General features: G+C 56.6%; 1 protein-coding gene across 1 annotated transcript in view; it reads right to left on the bottom strand.

The window, feature by feature from the left end:
• Positions 1–20,584, bottom strand: part of ACOXL (acyl-CoA oxidase like) — a 283,084-nt gene that overhangs the window by 250,041 nt on the left and 12,459 nt on the right. The window contains 1 exon segment of the mRNA XM_037806647.1: positions 18,145–18,277. Coding sequence (XP_037662575.1) covers positions 18,145–18,277 — 133 coding nt within the window.

Below are 20,584 nucleotides of genomic sequence, written 5' to 3'. Positions count from 1 at the left end.
GGAGGGGATCGGGAGATGTGGAAGGGGTATCGCCAGGTGGGGGCCCACTCACGGGGGCTTCGCCAAGGTTCACCGTGGCATTTGCGTAAGAGGAGCTCAGGGAGACAGAGGCCAAGAAAGAAAGCTTTCCTTTAATGCACCATATTTTTGTCCAAAGATGGCTTTCACTGTTTGCTGATAAACAATCACCTTGGAAAAGGTCAAATAAAAATAATAACAATAAACTTTCCCAGCTTTATGGGCTTGCTGAGGCCACTGCTGTCCTTTTGCATCAGACGCCCCTAACTCCTCTCAGCTGACAGGACTTCTGGAATATTCTGCACTCCTCATTGTCCTTCCTCTCTTCCATGTCTTCCTGCCATGGGATGTGCCCAGAATGTGATCCCACACAGGAAAGCAGAAATCACTCTGCTCCCAAGGAAAGTATTTTCCAGGATTCCAAGGAAAGCTCCCACTGTGGCTTGGGCCCAAGACACTTTCTACCAAGGCTTTAAAGCAAGGAATGTGGGCACAGGGACATCTGGTAAACCACTGTCTCTAAATGCAAACCTTTAGAAGCAACAGAGATGTCCACCAGGAGTGTGCCAGCTGTAGTGTCCTGCTATGCACTATTAAAGAGATTGAGGGAGTTTTCCATATACTAACATGGAAAAATCTCCAAGAAACATTAAGTGAACAAAGCACAGCAGAAGTTGCACCTCTGGCACGGCACATAAGCCCCCTAAAACCACCCCTCCCTCAGATAACAAATATAAACTCTGGGCAAAATACAAAATATCCACTACTGAGGATTCTGGAGATCAAACAAAAGCAGATTATAGAAGGGGTGAAGACTTGAAGTAACGACCGGCACAGGGTAAATTTCTAGGGATTTTGTTGTCCCTGGGTTTTGTCCTGAGAGCAGCTCAAAGTTAAGGAGTGGTACAGACACTTTACCAAAGAAGATAAACAGATGACAAATGTGTACATGAAAAGATGCTCAACATCATTTGTCATTAGGGAAACGCAAATGAAAACAATAGCAGCTTAATTCACAATCGTCAAAAACTGGAAGCTTCCAAGATGTCCTTCAATACATAAATGGATAAACCAACTGTGGTTCATGGAGACAATGTACTACTCATCAGCAATAAAAAGGAAGGAGCTATCAAGCCATGCAAAAACATGGAAGCCAGTCTCAGAAGACTATATTTGGTATGATTCCATTTATATGACATTCTGGAAACAGCAAAACTAGATTGCCAGAGGTTTGGGGAGAAGGGGGAATTGAATTGGTGAAGCACGGGGATTTTTTTAGGGCAGTGAAGCAATTCTATATGATACCCTAATGGCACATATACGAAACCATGCACTTGTCAAAACCCATAGAACTTTGCAGCACAGAGTAAACTTTAATGTATACAATTTTTGTAAACATTTAAAAGGGGAATCCCAGAATGGATGCAGACTGTGACAAAAGAATCTAACTGTATTCCAAATGTGCGAAACCACCTCACTGAAAGGAAAGGGGGATAAAGGTGCAGAGATAGGTGGAGACTGGACGACCACAGACAAATGAACGGTCTAGACGCATGACACTCCACATGACACAGTGGTTTCCATGGCGGGGCCAGTTAGCGATTCTGAACTGCTCTCCCTGTGCAATGGATTAAGAGTTAAGTGAACGGATGGCAGATGGCTGGAGCTGGGTTCTTCCCTGTTGGAGCAGGAGGTTCCAGACAAGCAAGGAGAGGCGGCTAGAATGGTCCGTGTGGTGAAGGGCATGAGCTCGTGTTTAACATAACACAGATACAGATGGACACATATTCACAGCTATGTGCATGTACACCAGTCCGTATATTCACACGCACGCCCTTGCTCCATCGGTGATAAGGTCCAGAGGCAGGACGGCCCAGCAGCCACGGGCACACCCAGCACCCAGATCCTGACTTCTAAGACTGTTCTCTAATAAGGGGAACTGGGGCTCCCTGGAGAAATGGCTGTTCAGGGGTGAGGCAGGGAATGTATAAGATGAGCCTGGAGCATCTCCTACTGCCAGAAAATAAGAAAATGCTACCACCCCCACACCCCGCCCACACATGCATAATGCTGGGGGGATGTCAAAGAACATAAGAGCCAACTTGACGAGCTCCCAGTGGCCAAAGCTGAAACAACTGAGCAGCAAAATAGAGTAGTATTAGATTACAACTCCAAGTTAGAAAACAAACATCCACGAGTGCATACTGATAAATGACTGAATAAACAAATAAATGGGGAAGAAGAGACAAATCTCCTGGGCAAAAGAATTTCAAATAATTTATGCAGATACTCCTCCCCAAGGAGCAGAACACCCACCTTAAATGACTTCCTCCCGAAGGGCAGAGTATGAGAAGGGAGGAGAGTCACCTAGAGTGGAGACCCTGACAAACGCCACCTCAGCCAGGTGAGTCACACTGAGAGAATACACCCTTGATATCACATCATAAGAATGGCACTGTACATGCCGAAAGCATTGAACAGAAACTGCAGAGAAGACATACAATCAGCCAATAAGCACATGCAAATATGTTCAGCATCCTCAGTCATTAGAGAAATGGAAAATGAGACAATAAGCTACCACTATACAGTCACTAGAAAGCCTATAACTAAAAAGACTGACCACACCAAGTGTTGCAAGAATGAACAAGAACTAGAATTCTCATTCACTGCTAGTGAGGAAAGAGTACAACCACTTTGGATAACAGTGTGGACGTTTCTTTAAAAATTAAACATCCATCTGTCACACAATCAGCCGCGCCACACCTGGGTCTTCACCCAAGAGAAGTGAAAACATGTTCACACAAAGGCTTGGGAATAGGTGTGCTGTAGGTAGCTTTCTAGTCAAAACCTGGAAATAGCCCCAATATCTATCAACAGATAAACGAATAAACAAAGCATGGAATACCACACATGGAATACTGCTCAGCAATAAAAAGGGACAAGCTGCTGACGCATGCAACTACTCAGATGACCCTCAGAAGCTTCCTGACTCATGAAACAAGTCTGATGCAAAATTGTATTATTACATTTATATAAAATTCTAGAAAATGCAAACTAATCTATAGTGACATAGATCAGATCAGTGGTTGCCCGAGGACAGGGAGAGGGTGGGGAGGGGGAGGGGGTGGAGGGAGCCGCAGAGGCCGTGCTGGGAGTAGCCGGGATCCCGGTGGTGGTGGTGATACCACAGTGTCCACCATGTCAAGACGCATCGAGCTGCACACTCAATAGTGCTGTTTATTGCTTGTATGTTAGACCGCAGCAAAGTTCTTAATAAAAGCAAGGCCCATGACCGTAAGCGTAAAGAGGAAGGAAGAATTGTTTGTGTATCTGTGTATGTGATGGGAATCTCAGGGGATATGCACGTGCAGCCAGCAGGTGGGTGCCGTCTGGGGAGGGGAGGCCTCGACAGGTGGGGGGTGCACGCGGGAGAAGATTCACTCTGGTCCTGGTGCCAGTTTTGCCTGAGCTGCCCTCGCAAGTGCCACAGTCGTTGGCTTAAACAGCAGGAATTTATTAGCTCACGGTTTCGAGGACAGGAGACATTCAGAAGGCGACGCACTCCCCCCGGGTGTGACGCATTCCATCCTGGGTTCCGCGGGCCTCAGGGTCCCCCGACGTCCAGCCCTGCCTCGCGTCACACGGCCATGTCCCCCTTTCGCCTCCCCTCCCCTGGCTTTCTCTGACTGTGCCTGAACTTCTCCGGCTGATAAAGGCCCCAGCGACCCGTCGAGGCCCCACGTCGTCCGTGCTCCTCTGGTCCTGCTCACAGCGGGCTCTCGCCTGGGGTAGGGACAGCCTAACCGGGGACACAGCTCCACCAGCCGTCCCTCTTCACAGTTTCTCCATTTTGAACCAGGCCAAGGTATTCTCTCTTCAAATAATTAGTTACAGTAATTTAATTCTTCAATAAAAAACAGGTGAAGGTGGCGAGAGCAAACACTGGTGAACATGCCTGCAGGGAGCAGGGTTTAAGCACAAATTTTCCATGAAGTTCCCCAAATCTTTGCCATTCAAAGAAAAAAATAACAAGAAGAGAGGAAAACTGTTTCTTTGCAGATGTTTCAAAGAAGACCTCCCCTCGTGAAGCACCCCACTCAGCAGGGGTCTGACAGCAACAAGCACGAGAGGCCTCTGGAAGAGGAGGGACAACCCAGGAGCCTTGGGCAGGTCCCGGGGGTCCACAGGCGTCAGGCAGGGGAAGAGGGCAGGCTGTGCCTGTACGTGGGGGTCCTGTCTCCCGGAGGCTCCATCGTCAAGGCACCCGCGTGCTCCGACCTGCTGGAAATGCTGTTCCAGGAACCTGCACGCACAGGGAAGACAGCGGAGGCAAGGGGCCTCGAGCGGCTCCTCCACGGGCACGCATCACCGTGCCTCCTCCGTCACCCCCTGGACACCTGGGGGTGCAGTCGGGGGAGGTGATGCCCTCCGAGGTGCCACAGCCACGCTCAGCCGTAAGACACGCGGCGCCGCATGCTTACTGGAAGCGAGATCAGAAGACGGAGCGTGTGTTATTGATCAGAATTCCTCATCACTCCCTGGGCTCGGGGATGGAGTCCTGCCCGCCACCCTGGCCCTGGGGGTGTGAGCCCATCTGTGAACAGGGCCTTGGGAGATGTCTCTAGTTTAGGTGCCCAAATCGAACTCGGGGGGCCTGGATCCAGAGTGGCTGACGTCCCTACAAGCAGGGGAGACTGGACGCGGAAGGAGCGGCCCCGGGGAGCCAAGCAGTGGAAGTCACTGAGATCCAGAGAGAAGAGGAACCGCCACGAGCATCGCCATGTGACAGGAAAGCCAAGGAGCCCCAAAGACTGCTGGCAGCAGACACCAACCCCGGGAGGACGCAGCCTTCCAGCCTCTGAAAACACCGGCCAGTGAACTCCTGTGGTCGAGCCAACCCCCCGTGTGCATCTGTTTCAGCAGCCGGGGAACCCAGGGGGCACTCAACGGCAATGGAAGCGGGCGGCACCTGCCTGGCCACAGAGCACCCCCCACCACCATCCCCTCCCTCTCTCCCTCATCTCCTGGGCTCCTCCGATTCACACCTTCCCACAGCGGCCGTCACCTCCCTCTGTCCCTCTGCAGCTCTCCCGGTGAATTTCCAAATTTGGATCAACCCAACCGCCCCGTTCCTACCCCTGCCCCATCACACAGCCTGAGGCTGCATAAACCAAGTTTGGCCAAAGCAGGCCCTTCTGGACTGGGTCTCGGGGGGTCTCCGACCTCCCCTCCTGCCCGCCCAGTCGCTGTCCAGAGCACTGACCAAGCCTGCCCAGCCGAGCTCCCACCCTCCTAAGACCCTGACTCAGCTCTGCATCCCCAAGAGGCCAGAAATCCCCTGCTGGGTCGTCCTCGGCTCTCCTGCTCCTAATGGAAATTTCCCGAGAGCCGTCTGTCCTTTAGGCGTCCGTCCCTCCTGCCTCAGGCCCCGAGGTCACACCCCCTGTGGCCGTCCAGCTCCTCCTCTCTCCAGCCTCAACTCGCCCTCTGCACTTGGGCTCTCCCCTTGGGGCCCAGACGCACTGGGCTGGCTCCCTCCAAGAGCACCCCCCTCTCTGCAGTGAGCACCCCTGCCCACATAGCCACCCCCTGGCTGCGGACCCCCCTCCCCAGCCTTGGCCCATCGCCCAGCTCGGCCACTCAGCCACAGTGACATCATGCAGAGGCCATGGAGCAGCGCCCGTATGTGACAGGGCACAGTGTGAAGCACAACACGCACTGAGACGACGGCTCACCGGGTCCCGCAGTGTCCCAGGAGACCAGTGTTCATGGGGTCGGAGACGAGGCACCGAGGCCGGGCAGTGAGCGCCACACCCAGGGCCACCAGCAACATGCCCCGTCCACACCGCCTCCTCACGCACTGACCCTCAGCCCCTACGACAGGGCTCCACGGCAGCACTTCCAGGGAGCCGCAGGGAGAATTCAAGGGCACACAGGGCGCCAGGCACTCAGCACGAGCCGGTCACGCAGTGGTGATTCCGGCCGGATGGGTGACCACGCGCTCCTTCTGGAATTCTCTCTCTCGGCTCCATGACGCAGGAGTGCCTGGCTTCCCTGCTCTTCTCTGACCATCGCTCGCCACCCCTTTAGGCTCATCCTTCACCCGCAGCCTTGGCTGGAGCCCATCCCCAGCCCCCATCTTGCCCGACACCTGCTAAACCTGCTGCCCCTCCTGGGTGCCCCAGAGGACCCCCTTGAGCCACCGGATCCTTGCTGCTTCCCTACTCAGAAACCACCAGAGGACACTGCAGCAGAGGAAAATGGAAAATCTTCATCAGGACAAGAAAGCCAAACCCCCCTCCATGTCCCACCACGTCCCAGCCTTCCAGAGGCCACCATCCTGCCCTCCTCCGAGACCGTCTCCTTCTGCACAGCATCGCATCAAACCTCTTTACTTTCCTGGGCGAGGTCTCCACACTGGCCCAGAAATGAACAACACTCAAGGACAGAGCGTGGAACCACCCCTCCGAGTTCTGGAAGTTACACACGGAAAACTCAGCCTGTCCTCTCCGCGCCTGACCGAGAGACAGGCGGGTTCTACCGCCGGCACCGCAGCCAAGCCAGCCTCACCGGCCATGAGCCTCCGTCTGCTCCCAGAGCGTCACCATGGGCTGGAATCGTTTCCAACAAGACCAAAACCACCTGTGGGGCAGGACGGACACCCACGCTCTATCCTCCGGAACTTACAGCGCCGTCACGCCCTCAGGCAGGGAGTGTGCTCTCTGTACTGGGAGCCATTCCGTGATCTGGTGCTGGGACAACATTTCAGCACCCACAAGGGTCTCCCCTGGGATCTGAGAGGGACTTACCGGCGGGAGAGGTTCCCCGTGGGCGCACAAGATCAGATCTTTTAAGAGGAAACTCGAGCGCGGACTGAAAAATGCTTGGATCCGATGCAGAACGCAAGGAGGGGTGAGCAGTGCCGTGTCCCAGCGCCTCACGCGGTGACTGCATCTACTCAGACAAAACTGGGACGTCGTTCTCACAAGGCTAACTAGGAAGAGAACCGGGACCATCACAACCTTCTTGCCAGATGAAGCTCGGTAAGGCAGACACGACCCTGGGATCACCCTGGAGCCACCGCCCACCGCCCCAAACACCTGACCTGGGAACGAAAAGCCCGTTCCAGTCCAGGGCTGCCCCCGACCCGGAGACGGCCAGGAGGGAATCCCTGGGATGTCCCACGGCCGACGCAGCCCATGGTCAGCATAAGCCCATCGCCAAGCGAGAGGCCTGAAGTTTCAGGGACCCTGGCCCCCAGCTCGCCCAGCATCCATTTTCCACGATGGCCTCAAGGGGAGCTCAGTGGTGACCTCAAATCACCCAGAGGACAGGGCGGGCGAGTGTCACCCCATACGAGTGTTCTGAGCCCGGAAAATCCAGCAGGCCTCCCCCCACCTCCAAACCAGGCATGAGGCAGCCAGGCCCTAATCTTCAAGAGCATGGCTGTGCTGCCCAGCAGGGACTCGGGAGCACGTACGTTTTCACTAGGAAGAGCACCTCCCGCTCGTTGGACCCTATGTTAGGGTCTCCAAGGCACCCCCACCCGGCTTTTGTGCAAATTGAGAAATAAACCGAGGAGTGGCAGACAGAGACCAAAATATCACCCCTCTTACCGACGCGGGCAGCCTGGAGGGACAGGTGAGGGTCTGTCGGCAGAAGGCCCCAGAAGGCCGAGGCCAGCCTTAGGCCACGCCTCTCGGTCCTGAGGAGCTGGACCTGTTGAAACTGAAATCTGCCCAGGCCCCCTCCTGCTTAGGGTCCTTGCAAGCTGCCCCCGCTCACAAGCCCTTTTCTGTTGCGGGCCGGCTTGCCCGTCCACCCGGCCAGCTCACCCCACTGGGGCCTCCCCAGCAAACCCCGGAAGCTCTGGGCACAGCAAGCGAGCTCCCTGTGGACCTGTGACCAGCCTGCTCCACGCCACGTGTGGCCTCCCCACTGTCCACAGTGCCCTGCCCCTTCCTTTTCACCTACCAATTTCTGCTCATCCTTCAAAACTCAGCGGGAGGTCCCTGGGGCTTATCCCCAAATGGTCGAGGCTGACCTGGGGGCCACTGCTCCAATCCCACTCGTGACCCCGTGACCACACTCACAGCATGTGGATGGCCATTTCCGGCTTCCAGTCCCTTTGCCCCCGACCCTCTCCACGCCCCTAATCGACCAACCAGGCCCAAGAGGACAGAGACGCTGCAGGGAACAGAACAGCACACACAACCTCCAGGTGAGAGCTGTACAGCATCACAGAAACAACTGCATCTAGACAGCAACAATATTATTATAGAAAAGGAATAGACAAGAGAGAAAAGGTTCTTAAAGATTAAAAATAATTGTGCAAATAAAAATATGTTGATTAGGAAAGTGTTCAGAGCACAGAGCAAATGCAGTTGGGAAATATGAGGGGAAAAATGAGAGGCCATCAAGCCAAAAAGTCCAACCACCAAATAATTAGAGTTCTGAGGGATTAAAGCAAAACAGAAAAATGAATTAACTACTTAAGAATTGTGGGGGGAGATTCCTCAGAATGAAACGAGACACCAGTTTCCAAATGGAAGAGCCTGCCAAGTGCCGAGCCAGATAAATGAAACACGGCCCTAGATACCTTACGGAGAAGTCCCACATCGCCAGGCATCAGCCTCCAGCGACAAAGCCCAGCTCTCCCGGGGGGCACATTTCACTGTCTATCAGCAGACCTGAGGCAAGAAGACAATGAGGCAACAACTTTAAAGTTCAAGGGAAAAAGTGTTCCGACTAAGTCTCAACTAAACAATTGATCACATGTGGGGTCAAAATATAAACCATTCCAGACATAAAAAATGGACACTGTGCCGCGGCTGTGAAGACGCAGCAACAGCAGCCAACAGAGTGGAAGTTCCATCCTCGCACACTGCCTGGGCCTCCACAGCTAACCGTAATAGGTGTGGGCCACAGAACAAAACCGATCGCCTCGGCCGTGACGATATAGCAGTAGTGGGCAGAGCCGACAGATCGGGGTGGGTGCCGTGGAGACGAGATGGAGCGCTGGGAATTTCTGAGAGGACCTAGGTGCCTTGGGATAATTAAAACCAACAATGTAGAAACAGAAAGCAGTGCGGGGCAGCACCTCTGGACGGAGGGGCAGCAGGGGGTGTGTGGAGGTGAAGTAGTTCCCAGCTCAGAGCAGAGGCAGATCACGCCCGGAATGGTCAAACCAAGAGCAACGCGAGCGTCTCCCACAGAGCGTCTCCGGGTGTGGGGACCTCAGAGAGCCACCTCTCCACGTGGGACGCGGTGAGGGGCGGTTACTTTCCACCATAAACTCTTTATCATGTGCGTGTTATTCTGATGAAACCACTAAAGTTCAAATATAGTAGCAGTATGTCGTCGTTTCATCTAAAGTAACATACTGGTTACAACACACAAATGTTCCACTAAACAGTAATTTGCTGCACTTCTAAAGGCTTAAAGGGCTTTGTAAAGATCAATTTAAATGGCCCAGTGTGTTTCTAAAAATTGATCTGAGAAGTGTGGACTTTCAGCTCTTTAGATTTCATCGTCCGAGACAGACGCCTTCGAAGGCATTCCGCTGGGCAGGTTCGAGGTTGTCCACTCGGTAATGTCATGACAAATGGCCTTTTTCCCCACGAAGGGACATTCAGATGCAAAGGCTGAACCCCTCTTCCCACCCTCCCTCACGGCAGGCCGACGCCAGGGACCACGCCAGAGATCACACCGATGCCGGGCCACACTGACGCCAGGGATCACAGAGACTCTGGGGACCGTGCCGATGCTGGGGACTGTGCCAACACCACGTCCAGGCCAAGCCAGCAACGCCACCAAAACATCACCTGCTCCGAGGCCACGGTGGGAGCAGCCTGGGTGCTGGCCCAGCCGCTAACCGTTTGGCATCAGCCAAATCCCAGTTTGGGTGGCACCTCCAAGCTTCTAAATGTGGACAACAGATTCCAAACCTCTTTGATCCTTTGGTTAAAATTCATCTGTGGGCCGAGGTGGCCTGGGAGGCGGTGAGCCGGGTCTGTGCCACCCCAAGGGCCTCTCCCAGGAGAATGATGGAGGGTGGGGCCCAGGGAGCTCTGGCCATGTGCTATGTTTTCCCATACCCCACTGTCCCCATCTGGAAAGCTGGATCCCGTCAGCCCCCAGCTCCCAGGGCAGTGACGAGGAGTGGGTGCCCATAAGTAAATCCCTCAGGGAGCACTCCCTGGGGTCCTTGTCGTTTGTGTGAGCTACTGCGGCCCTTCTCCAGGGGAAACTGCTAAGGATGGACCCGAGTACGGAAATGTGGAGCGAGCAACAAGGAAAGCTCCTCGTGATGCCTGATGTCAAAAGTCAGGTGGAAAAGCTCCCAGGCCACAGGCCCATCCTTCATCACCTACTGAGCCGCCAGGCCACAGAGGATGCTCCCAGAGGGGGAGTAGGGGCTTCCACCCGGAGGAGGCGCCTCGCACCTGTGCCAGGTGGTCACCTATGGGGCTGGGAGGGTAAGCTCCCTCTGAGCAGGACCCAAGCGCAGAGCCACTGGAAGCCACGGCACTCGCAATGGCACCGTGGCCTCCCTGGCACTGCTAAGGGGAGGGCTGCTCCTTGAAACACACACAGTCACCAACAGCCACCACTCCCGGGCCCCATCAGGTGGGGAGGGGGCCGAGGACTGGCCTCTCCCCCACCCCATGCTCCCGGGCGCCCCGGCAGCAGCCTCATGCAGCCACGTCTCCAGGAGGGACGTGGGGCGGACCCTGATCCCAGAGCCGTCCAGCCAAGACCCGCGGCCTCTCTCTGGGGTGCGCTGCTCCCCAGGCTCCTCCCCAACCCTCTCGCCCTCCTGCAGGGTGACCCCGGAAGCCCCTCCCAGGGCCAAGTGCAGTTGTCCGGAGCAGGTCCCAGCCTCACGGAGCCCTCAACATGCGGTCACCGAATGAGGTGACCTCTTCCCTAAGTCCGCTTCAGACACACATGTCGTGGGCCGCTTGCCTCCGGCCGTGCAGGGTCTCTACTCCTTGGTCTTAAGAGAAAAAGGCAGCACAAAAAACATGTCTAAATTTCAGCTGTCGAAAACGTACACAACCGCTGTGGAACCATGATGGGGAATATTTCGCCGTCTTCACAGCCGCCCAAGTGCTGCACACTTATTTTTTAAGACATTTGTGAGTCAAGTTAGATCCGGAAGAATCTTCAACATCCCACTTCTGCGACTGGCCTTGAGCCAAGCGATCACTGGCTGACGTTCCCACGTCGTCCTCATGGCCACCGCGTTTTAGAAATGGACCCACAGAGACAGGAGGCTGAGTAAACGACAGGGACAGGACAGTGGGGCCCAGGGCTTCCCTCAAAGCAAGAAAGCAGGAAAAGAAAATCCCGTGGCCCGGCTGGTGTCTGCCGCCCCCCTGCGCTCAGCCCAGGCAGTGTCCGCAGCAGGATCTAGGGGAGCCCAGGCCGGAGGGGCCGGAGGGGGCATGCAGGGCCCTCAACCCACAGTTCCCAAGGAGCACGACCGTTCAGTTCCCGAGGAGCACGACCGTTCAGGGGGCCCTCGCCTCCAGCCAGCAACGCTGCCCTTGGACAGAGCGCACAGCCGAGGACTGCCATGTTCCAGAAGGGTCCACAGAGCCGGGACGAGTCAACTCTGCCTATCAACTGCTAGAGCCCCTTGCCTGGGAGCACCACACACTGTCAAGGCCTCAGGGGCTCCTGGGCTCACATTGGCAGGTTGCGCCCCTACCCTGCCCTGAGTGGTCAGCCCCATCGCTGACCCTGCCGTGTCCGTGGCCTCCCAGATGACCACCTTGCCAGCCCTGCACTGCAGGAAACACCAGCATCCAGATGACAGGACCCTCTGGCCTCCCCTGACGCTCTCCTGCCTGCAAAGCCTTTCTAAACTAGGGTGTCAACCAGGCGGGTGACTGCTTTTGTCTACAACACTCCATGGCTCCCCATTACCTACTCAGTCATACAGTCACTGGTTATGCTGTGCCCAGGGTCCTCCACAGTGGGGTGAGTGGGCAGGAGATGGGTGGGTGGGTGGAAGGAAGGCAAGTATTAGTGCTCAGCTGGGCTTGTACTGACGGTGAATACAAAGGCCCCATCCCCACCCATTTAACTTTCTGGCAGACAGTAAAAATGGGCCCAATTGGAGCGACAAGGAGAAATGAACATAAAGTGACACCAGAAGAAAAGAGGTGGCCTCCTAGCAGGAAGAAAACCGACAAAAACCTGGGAGTTGTGTGCTGCTGGCCCCAGAAATCAAGATGATTGGTGCAAGGGAACGGCACAGTCTTCAGCTCAGGGGCACGCGCGGGAGCACTTGTATGCTGCCAGTGGGACAGGGAGAAGGCTGCCCGTGCTCGGCACTGCAGAGCCAGGCAGAGGGGTGGGAGCCCAAGGCGACCTCGGGGACACAGTGGGGACACGTTGCCGGCCTCCCTGTGCTCACCTAGCATGGCACAGCCTGAGGGCCAGGCCCCCCCACCATGGGCCAGTCACCCCATGGGCCAGTCACCCCACAGGCCAGTCACCCCACAGGCCAGCCACTACTGACCCAGAAGGAGAACCACGTGCCCTCTCCAGTGGGCAGGGGCTCTGGCCACAGGAATCCTTATAGTCAGAAGGCGTCAGGGGATCACAAGGGGACATGAGACCCCAGTTAACGGGATACCTCCTGGGGAAGCAAAGACTCTTGTGGACAGGACCCTTGATAATGTGTGGCGCTCCCAGGCTCCTCCTCAAACCTGACACCACATCCAACAAGGCTCCCTGTCAGAGGAGGTTCTGCCTAACTTACGGATCGAATTATGTCCCCACAAAACAGATGCTCAGGCCCTAACCCCAGTACTGTGAAGTAGGGTCTTCAAAGATGTGATTAGTGAGATGAGGCCAAACTGGGTTGGGGGAGCCCTTGGTGCAGTGTGGCAGGAGCCCTCATACGGGAGGGAGTCTGGGCATGGTCAGACACAGGGGAGGCCGTGGGCTGCCACCCAGCCAGGGAGCACCACAGACAGCCAGGGAGCACACGATGGCTGACAGGGAGCACCAATGCTGGCCAGGGAGCACTACGGATGGCCAGAGAGCACGCGATGGCCTACAGGAAGCACCACTGCCGGCCAGTGAGCACTACGATAGCTGGTCAGGGAGCACCACGGACAGCCAGGGAGCACACGATGGCCGACTGGGAGCACCAGCCCAGCAAGGGAGCATAATGGCCAGCCACCCTACAGGAGCCAGGAGCCAGGGAAGCACCATACGCCCCCCACCCCAGCCCCTGCCCCCATTAAGAGAAGCAGGCCCTGCTGACACTTCAGCTTGGACTTCTCAGCTCCCGAAACACAAGACAATAAATGTCTGTTGTTTATATCGACCTGGCTGTAGGACTCCTCCCAGCAGCCCTGGCATGCCAAGTCCTGGGCATCCCACCCAAAACCAACCTCCCTGCAGCTCCAAGAGACGGCAAAGCTGCCCACTGTCCCATACACGGACAGCGGCCACTCGGTCTCTGCTCTTCTCTCAAGCCACAGGCCCCTCGCTGACCCGCGGGAGGACGCGAGCCGACACCATGGACCCTCTGCTCAGCCACCCCTGCTCGGCTGCATCCAGACACGGCCCATCGCTCTCCTCCCCAGCTCCAAGCAGCCCCACCAACTGAGGGGGGCTACGTGTTACCCCACGACCTCAGCTGGCACTCAACCTAGCTTGCTGGCACTCAACTACTTGGGTCTTTACATCACTCGTGGAGATTCAGCGGGTGCAGACCCTGTTACGAGCCCTCCCCAGGTCTGAGCTCGCTCGCCTCACCACAGCTCTATGAGGGGTGCTGTTGTCATCTGTCTAGAGGCACGGAGACGTCCGAGATTTACCAAGGCCACGAGGGGCGAGAAGCAAACCCAGAGTCAGGTTCTGGGGTCTGTGCTCCTAGCGGCTTCACCATGGGGTCCAGGGCAGGCACAACTTTCCAGCTGCATCCACTGATCCCACCCGACTCAACTCAGCAACCCCATTTCTAGAACCTTCTCTCTGCCCAGCTCAGCACTGGGACTGGGGAGACAGGGGCAGTGAGGAGCTGGGCTCCCTCAGCTGCAATCTCAGTTGACGCCCCATGGGAGGGTGTGTGCTGCCCAGCTGTGGCCTTCCACTGCCTGAGGCCGATGCAGCTGCTCATGCCCAGGCCCCAGCACCTCCGGCCTCTGATTCGCAGGTACACGTCTGGCTGCCCGTTTCTGCTCAGTCCTCGTACATGTCGGTCTCATCTGTGCAACATCCTTCCAAACACAGACCATCTACTGTGATGAATACCAGCTGTCAACCGATGCCAATGAGCGCCTGCCTCTGGCAAATTCCTTGCTCATCTCATGCCTCAGTTTCTGCAGCTGCAAAGTGGGTACACCAGTGGAGTCATCCCAGAGTTGTGACCCGGAGAAAGGAGTTACCACGCATAAAGCACCTAGAACCAGCACAGCCCCTGGTAAGTGCTCAGTGAGTGTTATTTACTGATATGGTGGGAGAGCCAGCGGGCTGGGCAGCATGTTTCCACGAGATGATTCTTTTCAGCCTCCTCTTTGCCAGCAAGAAAACTAAAGTGCAGAGAACACGAAAGCCTCCACAAGGCCACAGTGTCACACCACCAGGAGCAGCCCCGGATGCTGACCATAGCCTGTCCCTGCCGGGTCCACCCCACCCAAAACCCGAGAGTCCCGACTTGGGAGCGGCACCCAACCCACCCCCAAAAGCTCGGGGTCCTCCAACACCCCAGCTCCAGCCCTGTGGGAACTAGGTGAGGCAGCTCAGAGTCCTTGTGTGGTTGTGGGGTGGGGTGGTCAGACAGAAAGACCTGGGGGATGGGAGACGAGTCCCCTGAGGGACCCCCCCACCCCACCCACCGGGGCCCTGAGCCGCGCCTCACCTGGACCCCACCGGGCACGCGGTGGTTACCACATAGGAGCCCACCCACGGCTGGCTGACCACTGCACTCCAAAACCAGAAGCGTCGCATCCTCACGGAGCTGCTGGGCATGTCTCCACAGTCACTGGGGGAACACTGGCGCACCCCACGGGCTATACCGACACCCCAGAAATTCTGGGGCACATCCCACTTGCCAGCCAGCATGGCCACCTGTCCCGGGAGCCATGGAGGGGGAGGCTCAGCCCTGAGCTCGGCTCCCACCTGGTGGGGGTGGGGGTGGGGGTGGGGGTGGCAGGGAGACACAGTGAGGGGACAGAAGACACTGCTGTGGCCTGGGGTGCGTCAGGGTAGGAGGAAAAGGGAGACCTGGATGGGGGGAGGGGGACAAGGAGGAGGCTTACCGGGGACTTCCTTCTGCTGAGACCTGCGCCAGGTGCTCTCCTGTGTACCCCACGGAACCCTCAGTGGGTCTGTCACCTCCTGCTGCTGCGGGGAGGGGCACTGCCCTGGCTGCGTGGAGCTTCCTGTCCCACAGGCGAGGCAGAACCACCTGTGACTCGTACCCGCCTCACAGGCACCGCACAGGACCCTGGAACGATGACAGGGGCCACATGCAGGCTGGGAGGCCAGCAGGACAGGGGTCACCGGGCAGTGGGCCGGGCATGTGCTGGGGACTTGGGCCTTGACGCTGGGGGCACTGGGAGGCCCTTGACGGTGATGAAGTGCGGGGATGTGCTGAGTTTACAGTCAGGTCCCTCTGTTCTGTGCAGGGGTCCTGGAAGTGGACCCCCAATCCACAGCAGCAGCGTCACCGGGAACTGGTTAGAATGCAGATTCTCAGGCCCCACCCCAAACCTGCCGAGTCGGGAGCTTGAGGTCAGGGCTCGGCTGTCTGCAACAACTAATTTAAGAGACCGAGGAGACTCCTGCAAGTGCGGACCAGCTTGTCTCCGGCTAACACGCTCACCACCATGCAAAAGCAACCCAACCAGGAGCCAGATCTCGCTTGTATTGCACCCTCCTTCTCCTGGCACCCCACACTCACAGCAACCTGCACGGCTTCCTTCCTCCCTCTGGAAAAGGCCCCGCAGCCCCCCACGCAGGCCGAGGTCTTCTCAGGCCCCTGCCAGACACCCAGGCGTCCTTTCCCTTCCCTCCTGCAAACCATGTCATTCGGCGCGGCCTCCGGGCACCAGTCAGAGAACGGCTACTACAGCCTCTCAGAGGGAGCCCTCTGCTCTCTGCGTGCTGGGAAGCTGCGGGACCGAGAGAGCCACGGAAGATGGGACCGGCCAGGGCTCAGAGGGCTGGCGAAGGCACCGGGGGCGGCGGGGGGGGTTCCCTGACAGTTTCTAACCCACCAAAAGGCCCGTGGAAGAAAGGAGCTGTGTCCCCTCATCGGTGCAGGCAGAGCCTGCAGGACTGTCCGGAGTTTCAGCCGGGGAGACGGACAGAGGGGCTGCCGGGAAGGGCGCTGAAGCCCCTCCCCAGAGACCCCTACCAAGGTGCCCGCGGCCAGGGCCACTCTCTACGGGGCTGATGACCCAGCATGTCTGGGGCCACCTGTCCTCATGCCCGGCAACGTCCAGGAAGGCTGGGGGGCAGGCAGGGGCCGACTCGGGGTTGCTCCAGGAGCCCAGGAACCAAGGCCTGCAGAATGTTCCTGGCCTCCTCGTGAACTGGGGGCTGGGGCTCCAGGCATGTCTCACGGAAAAGCCCCGACATCCTACTGGGGAGAAACCAGGGGCCTGGAGGGCGGCTGGCCACGGCAGGGGCGACTTCCGAGCCACACTCGGGAACACACTCTAGGCCACCAGGGAAGAGCAGGCACCTCATTCGCCCAACAAGGAAGGGATCCAAAGGTGGCCCCCGAGACCCCTGGGGACCCCCTTTATACCTCAGCCAGGCCTGGCTCCTGGACAGTGTCCAGCAGAACAGGAGACAGGACTCCTGTAGAAACCACCCACCTGTGAGCCCACTCCCCTCCCCACGCTGCCGGAAGACCCCAGCCCTGCCCGTGTCCCCCACCCGGCCTTGCCTCTCCACGGCCAATGAGCTGGCAGGCCACTCGTTGCGGGGTCACACCACGGCCCGCTCCAGAGCTGCTCAGCCACGGTTCCCACGGGGGGTTCCAGAGGCGCCAGGGCAGGAGTGTGGGGTGCGGATGCTGTGAGGGCAGCTTCCCACAGCCCCAGGGCCAGTTTTTATCCCGACTCCTGTGTGATGCCGTCTAGGCTATTCTGGCTTCCCTCCTTCCACCTCTTTCTGGGGTCCTGAAAATGGGCCAGATGATTTATGTCACAAGCTGAAGCAGCAGCAGTTTTCCACAGCACTTGACACTGCGCTGATGTTGGGGATCAATGTGCTGCCCTCCCCCCAGGACTCTCCCTCCCCCCAGGGCTCCCCGGGTGCCTCGTGCACCCCAAGGCTCGGCTGAGGGGGCCGTTGCCTGGCCTCAGCTGCCAGAACCCAACACCCCCCAGGCCCCGTTCAAGGACCCCATTTCCCCCGATGACAGAAGGTCAGGGGCTGGGGGTCGAGCACTAGGTTCCCCCCGAGGGAGCACGTGGGGGGCACCCGGTTGGGGCGGACACTGCAGGAGGCTAGAGGGGCGTCGTCACACTCTCCGACAAACGTGAGCCGAGCTCAGGTGAGGGGCGGCTGCGTGGAGAAGCTGGCTTCTTGCCCCAAGCCTATATCCGTGGGGGTCTCAGTTACCCTGGGCGCCACGGTGCAAACAGCAGGTTTTGAGCTGAGAACGAGACAGTGCTGAGCCCCAAGCAGGAGAGCCCTCCAGAGACTCGCCCTGCTGCTCCTTCCAACCCAATATACGGGAGGCTGGTGGGAAAGCAGGGCATAAATTCCACACATGGCTCCATGGATCCCGCCTGGAGGTCAGTGTCACCCCAACACAGCCACGAGGACAGACGCTCCCCGGGGAGCTCGGCCGAGCCACTCCAACCCTGGCCCATGCGTCGGCTCCCGGCAGCGCCCCTGGCAGCAGGTGTGCTTGTTACGACAGCCGTCTCCCGCTGGGGCACCTCCTGTGGCTCTGTGGCCACCCTCCACCCCCCTGACCGGCTGCTCGGGGCCCGGTAAGCCATCCTCGGAGGCGCGGAACGGCCTCTGCGTGTCCCGGGAGCCCCCACCTCCTTCCACCAGCTCCAGCCCTGGAGGCTCCAGCTCCTGAAACTGTCACCACGCCCAGGACAGACAGGGACCCACAGCGGGGCCACCTACCTGCATGGCACCCATCGCCTGGAAGGCCACAGCCAGTCACGAAGGGGTCAGCACTGCCAGCATGGCATTGAGCCGTGCGGCCTTGTCCTTAATGGGTGACCAGTACTGTACCTCTGCAGTCACGGAGCCAAACCTGCGAGGGGGCAGGAGGGAAAGTGGTGGGTGAGCACAAAGGAGGAGAGCGGCACTCGCCACAAGTGAAGGCTGCCGGCCCCGAGCACATAGAAACCACGCACGTTTCCACCTTCTCGGAGCTCCCCGAGCAAGCGCGACCTGTGGGGGTGAGAGCAGGTGACCGTCCCGTCGTCTTGCTGCCTGCGCAGTGGCCCCTGACGAAGGGGACGGGAGTGAGCACAGCCACTCTCAGCCACATCGGGGCGTCTCACTGAAATCTCATTCACAGGCCATAAAATGCAGGGTACAATTCGGTGGCTTTTAATAAAGTCACAAAGTTGTACAGCCATCACCGCTAATTCCAGAACATTTTCAGCACCCCACATCCTCAGCAGTCACACCCCTTTCCTCCCTGCCCCCAGCCCCCAGCGACCACAAATCTATTTTCTGTCTCTGTGGATCTGCCCATTCTGGACATTTCCTATAAATGGAATCATACAATATGTGGCTTTGTTTCTGGCTTTTTTCACTGGGCCTAATATTTTTGAGGTTCATCCACGCTACAGCATGAATCAGTATTTCATTCCTTTTTCTGGCTGAATGCTATCCTATTATATGGCTACATCACATTCTGTTTACCCACTTACCAGCGGATGGACACTTGGGCTGTTTCTGCGCTTTGCCAACTGTGAATGGTGCTGCCGTGAACACTGGTGCACACGTTTTGTGTTTTTCGATTCTCTTGCAGACGTTTTCAAATACATCCAGAAGTAGAACTGCTGCCCACAGGGGAATTCTTTGAGGCTGTGCCATCCACATCTCCACCAGCAACGTACGAGGACTCCAGTTTCTCCACATTCTCCCCACTGCTTATTACTGCCCTTTTTATTAGAGCCACCTGTCTTAGTTTCCTGGCCGCTAAAACAAACAGCACACAAGGGGTCGGCTTCCACAATGGGAACTTACAGGCTTATGGTTCTGAGGCCAAGAGAGGTCCAAAACCAAGGTGTCTTCAAGGCGATGCCTTCTCCCGGCAGACTACGGTGTCCCAGGGCTGGTGCCGGCACCCCCTGGCCCCTGGCTTGTCTGCCACAGGGTGGTGCACACGGCGCCTCTCCTGGCTTCCCAGTTCCGTTGACTTCCGGCCTCTTCCCACGGCCTTCTCTCTCTCTCTCTCTCTCTCTCTCTCTCTCTCTGAATTTCACTCTGCTCATGAAGGACCCCAGCAGTGGGCCAAAGACCCGTCCTGCCTCAGCTGGGCCACCCTTCACTGAAGTTGCCTCATCAAAAGGCGCTACCTGCAGTGGGTGAAGATTCAGGGCCTGTCTTTCTGGGGTGCAGCTCCAGGCCACCACCCCAGCCGAGTGGGCGTGAAGTGCATCTCACTGGCATTGATTCGCATTTCCCAAATGACAGATGATAATGAGCATCTTTCCATGTGATCATTAGCCATTTGTGTATCTTCTTTGGGGAAATACTTATTCATATCTTTGCCTATTTTTAACAGGGCTATTTGTCTTTTTATTGTCGCGTTTTTAACAGTTCTTCATGTATTCTGGATACAACTGCCTTATCAGAAACATGATCTGCAAATATTTTCTCTCACTCTATGGATTATCCTTGTACTTTCCTTTGAAGCACAAAAGTGTCCTTTGAAGCACAGAAGTTTTTAATTTTGATGAAGCCCAATTTTTCACTTTTTCTTCTGTTGCTCATACATTTGGTGTCATATCTAAGAAATCATCACCTAATCCAAGGTCATGAATATTTACCCATACGTTTTCTTCTCAGAGTTTTATACTTTTAACTCTTACGTTTAGGTCTGTGGTCCACATTGAGTTCATTTTTGTATTCGGTATGAGGTAGGGCTCCAACTTCCTTCTTTCGCGTGTGAATGCCCAGTTGCCCGAGCACCGTTTCTTTCCCCTTGAATTATCTTGGCATCCTCACAAAAAAAACAATTGACCATAAAGGCATGGGTTTATTTCTAGACTCTCAGTTCTATTCCACTGGTCTATGTCTATCCTCATGCCACAACCACACCCCGTTTTGAAATCGGGAAGTGTGAGTCTACCAACTCTGTTCTTCATCAAGATTCTTTTGGCTATTCCATAGCCAAATTTCCTTATGAATTTTATGAACAACTTGTCAATTTCTGCAAAAAAAAAAAAAAAAAAAAGTAGCTGGGACTTTGATGGGGCATATGTTGAATCCGTAAATCAGCCTTGATCTGGTGATGAAGCAACACCCCAGCACTGTGGCTCCTCCCTCAAACCCCAAGAAAACACTTGTCCTGACGCTTCTGGCCTGCAGTGTTTGTGGGGGC

Source organism: Choloepus didactylus, chromosome 17 (assembly GCF_015220235.1).
Source record: "Choloepus didactylus isolate mChoDid1 chromosome 17, mChoDid1.pri, whole genome shotgun sequence".
Lineage (NCBI taxonomy): Eukaryota > Metazoa > Chordata > Mammalia > Pilosa > Megalonychidae > Choloepus > Choloepus didactylus.
Note: the sequence above shows the minus strand (reverse complement) of the source record. Positions and strands in the feature narration are given on the sequence as shown.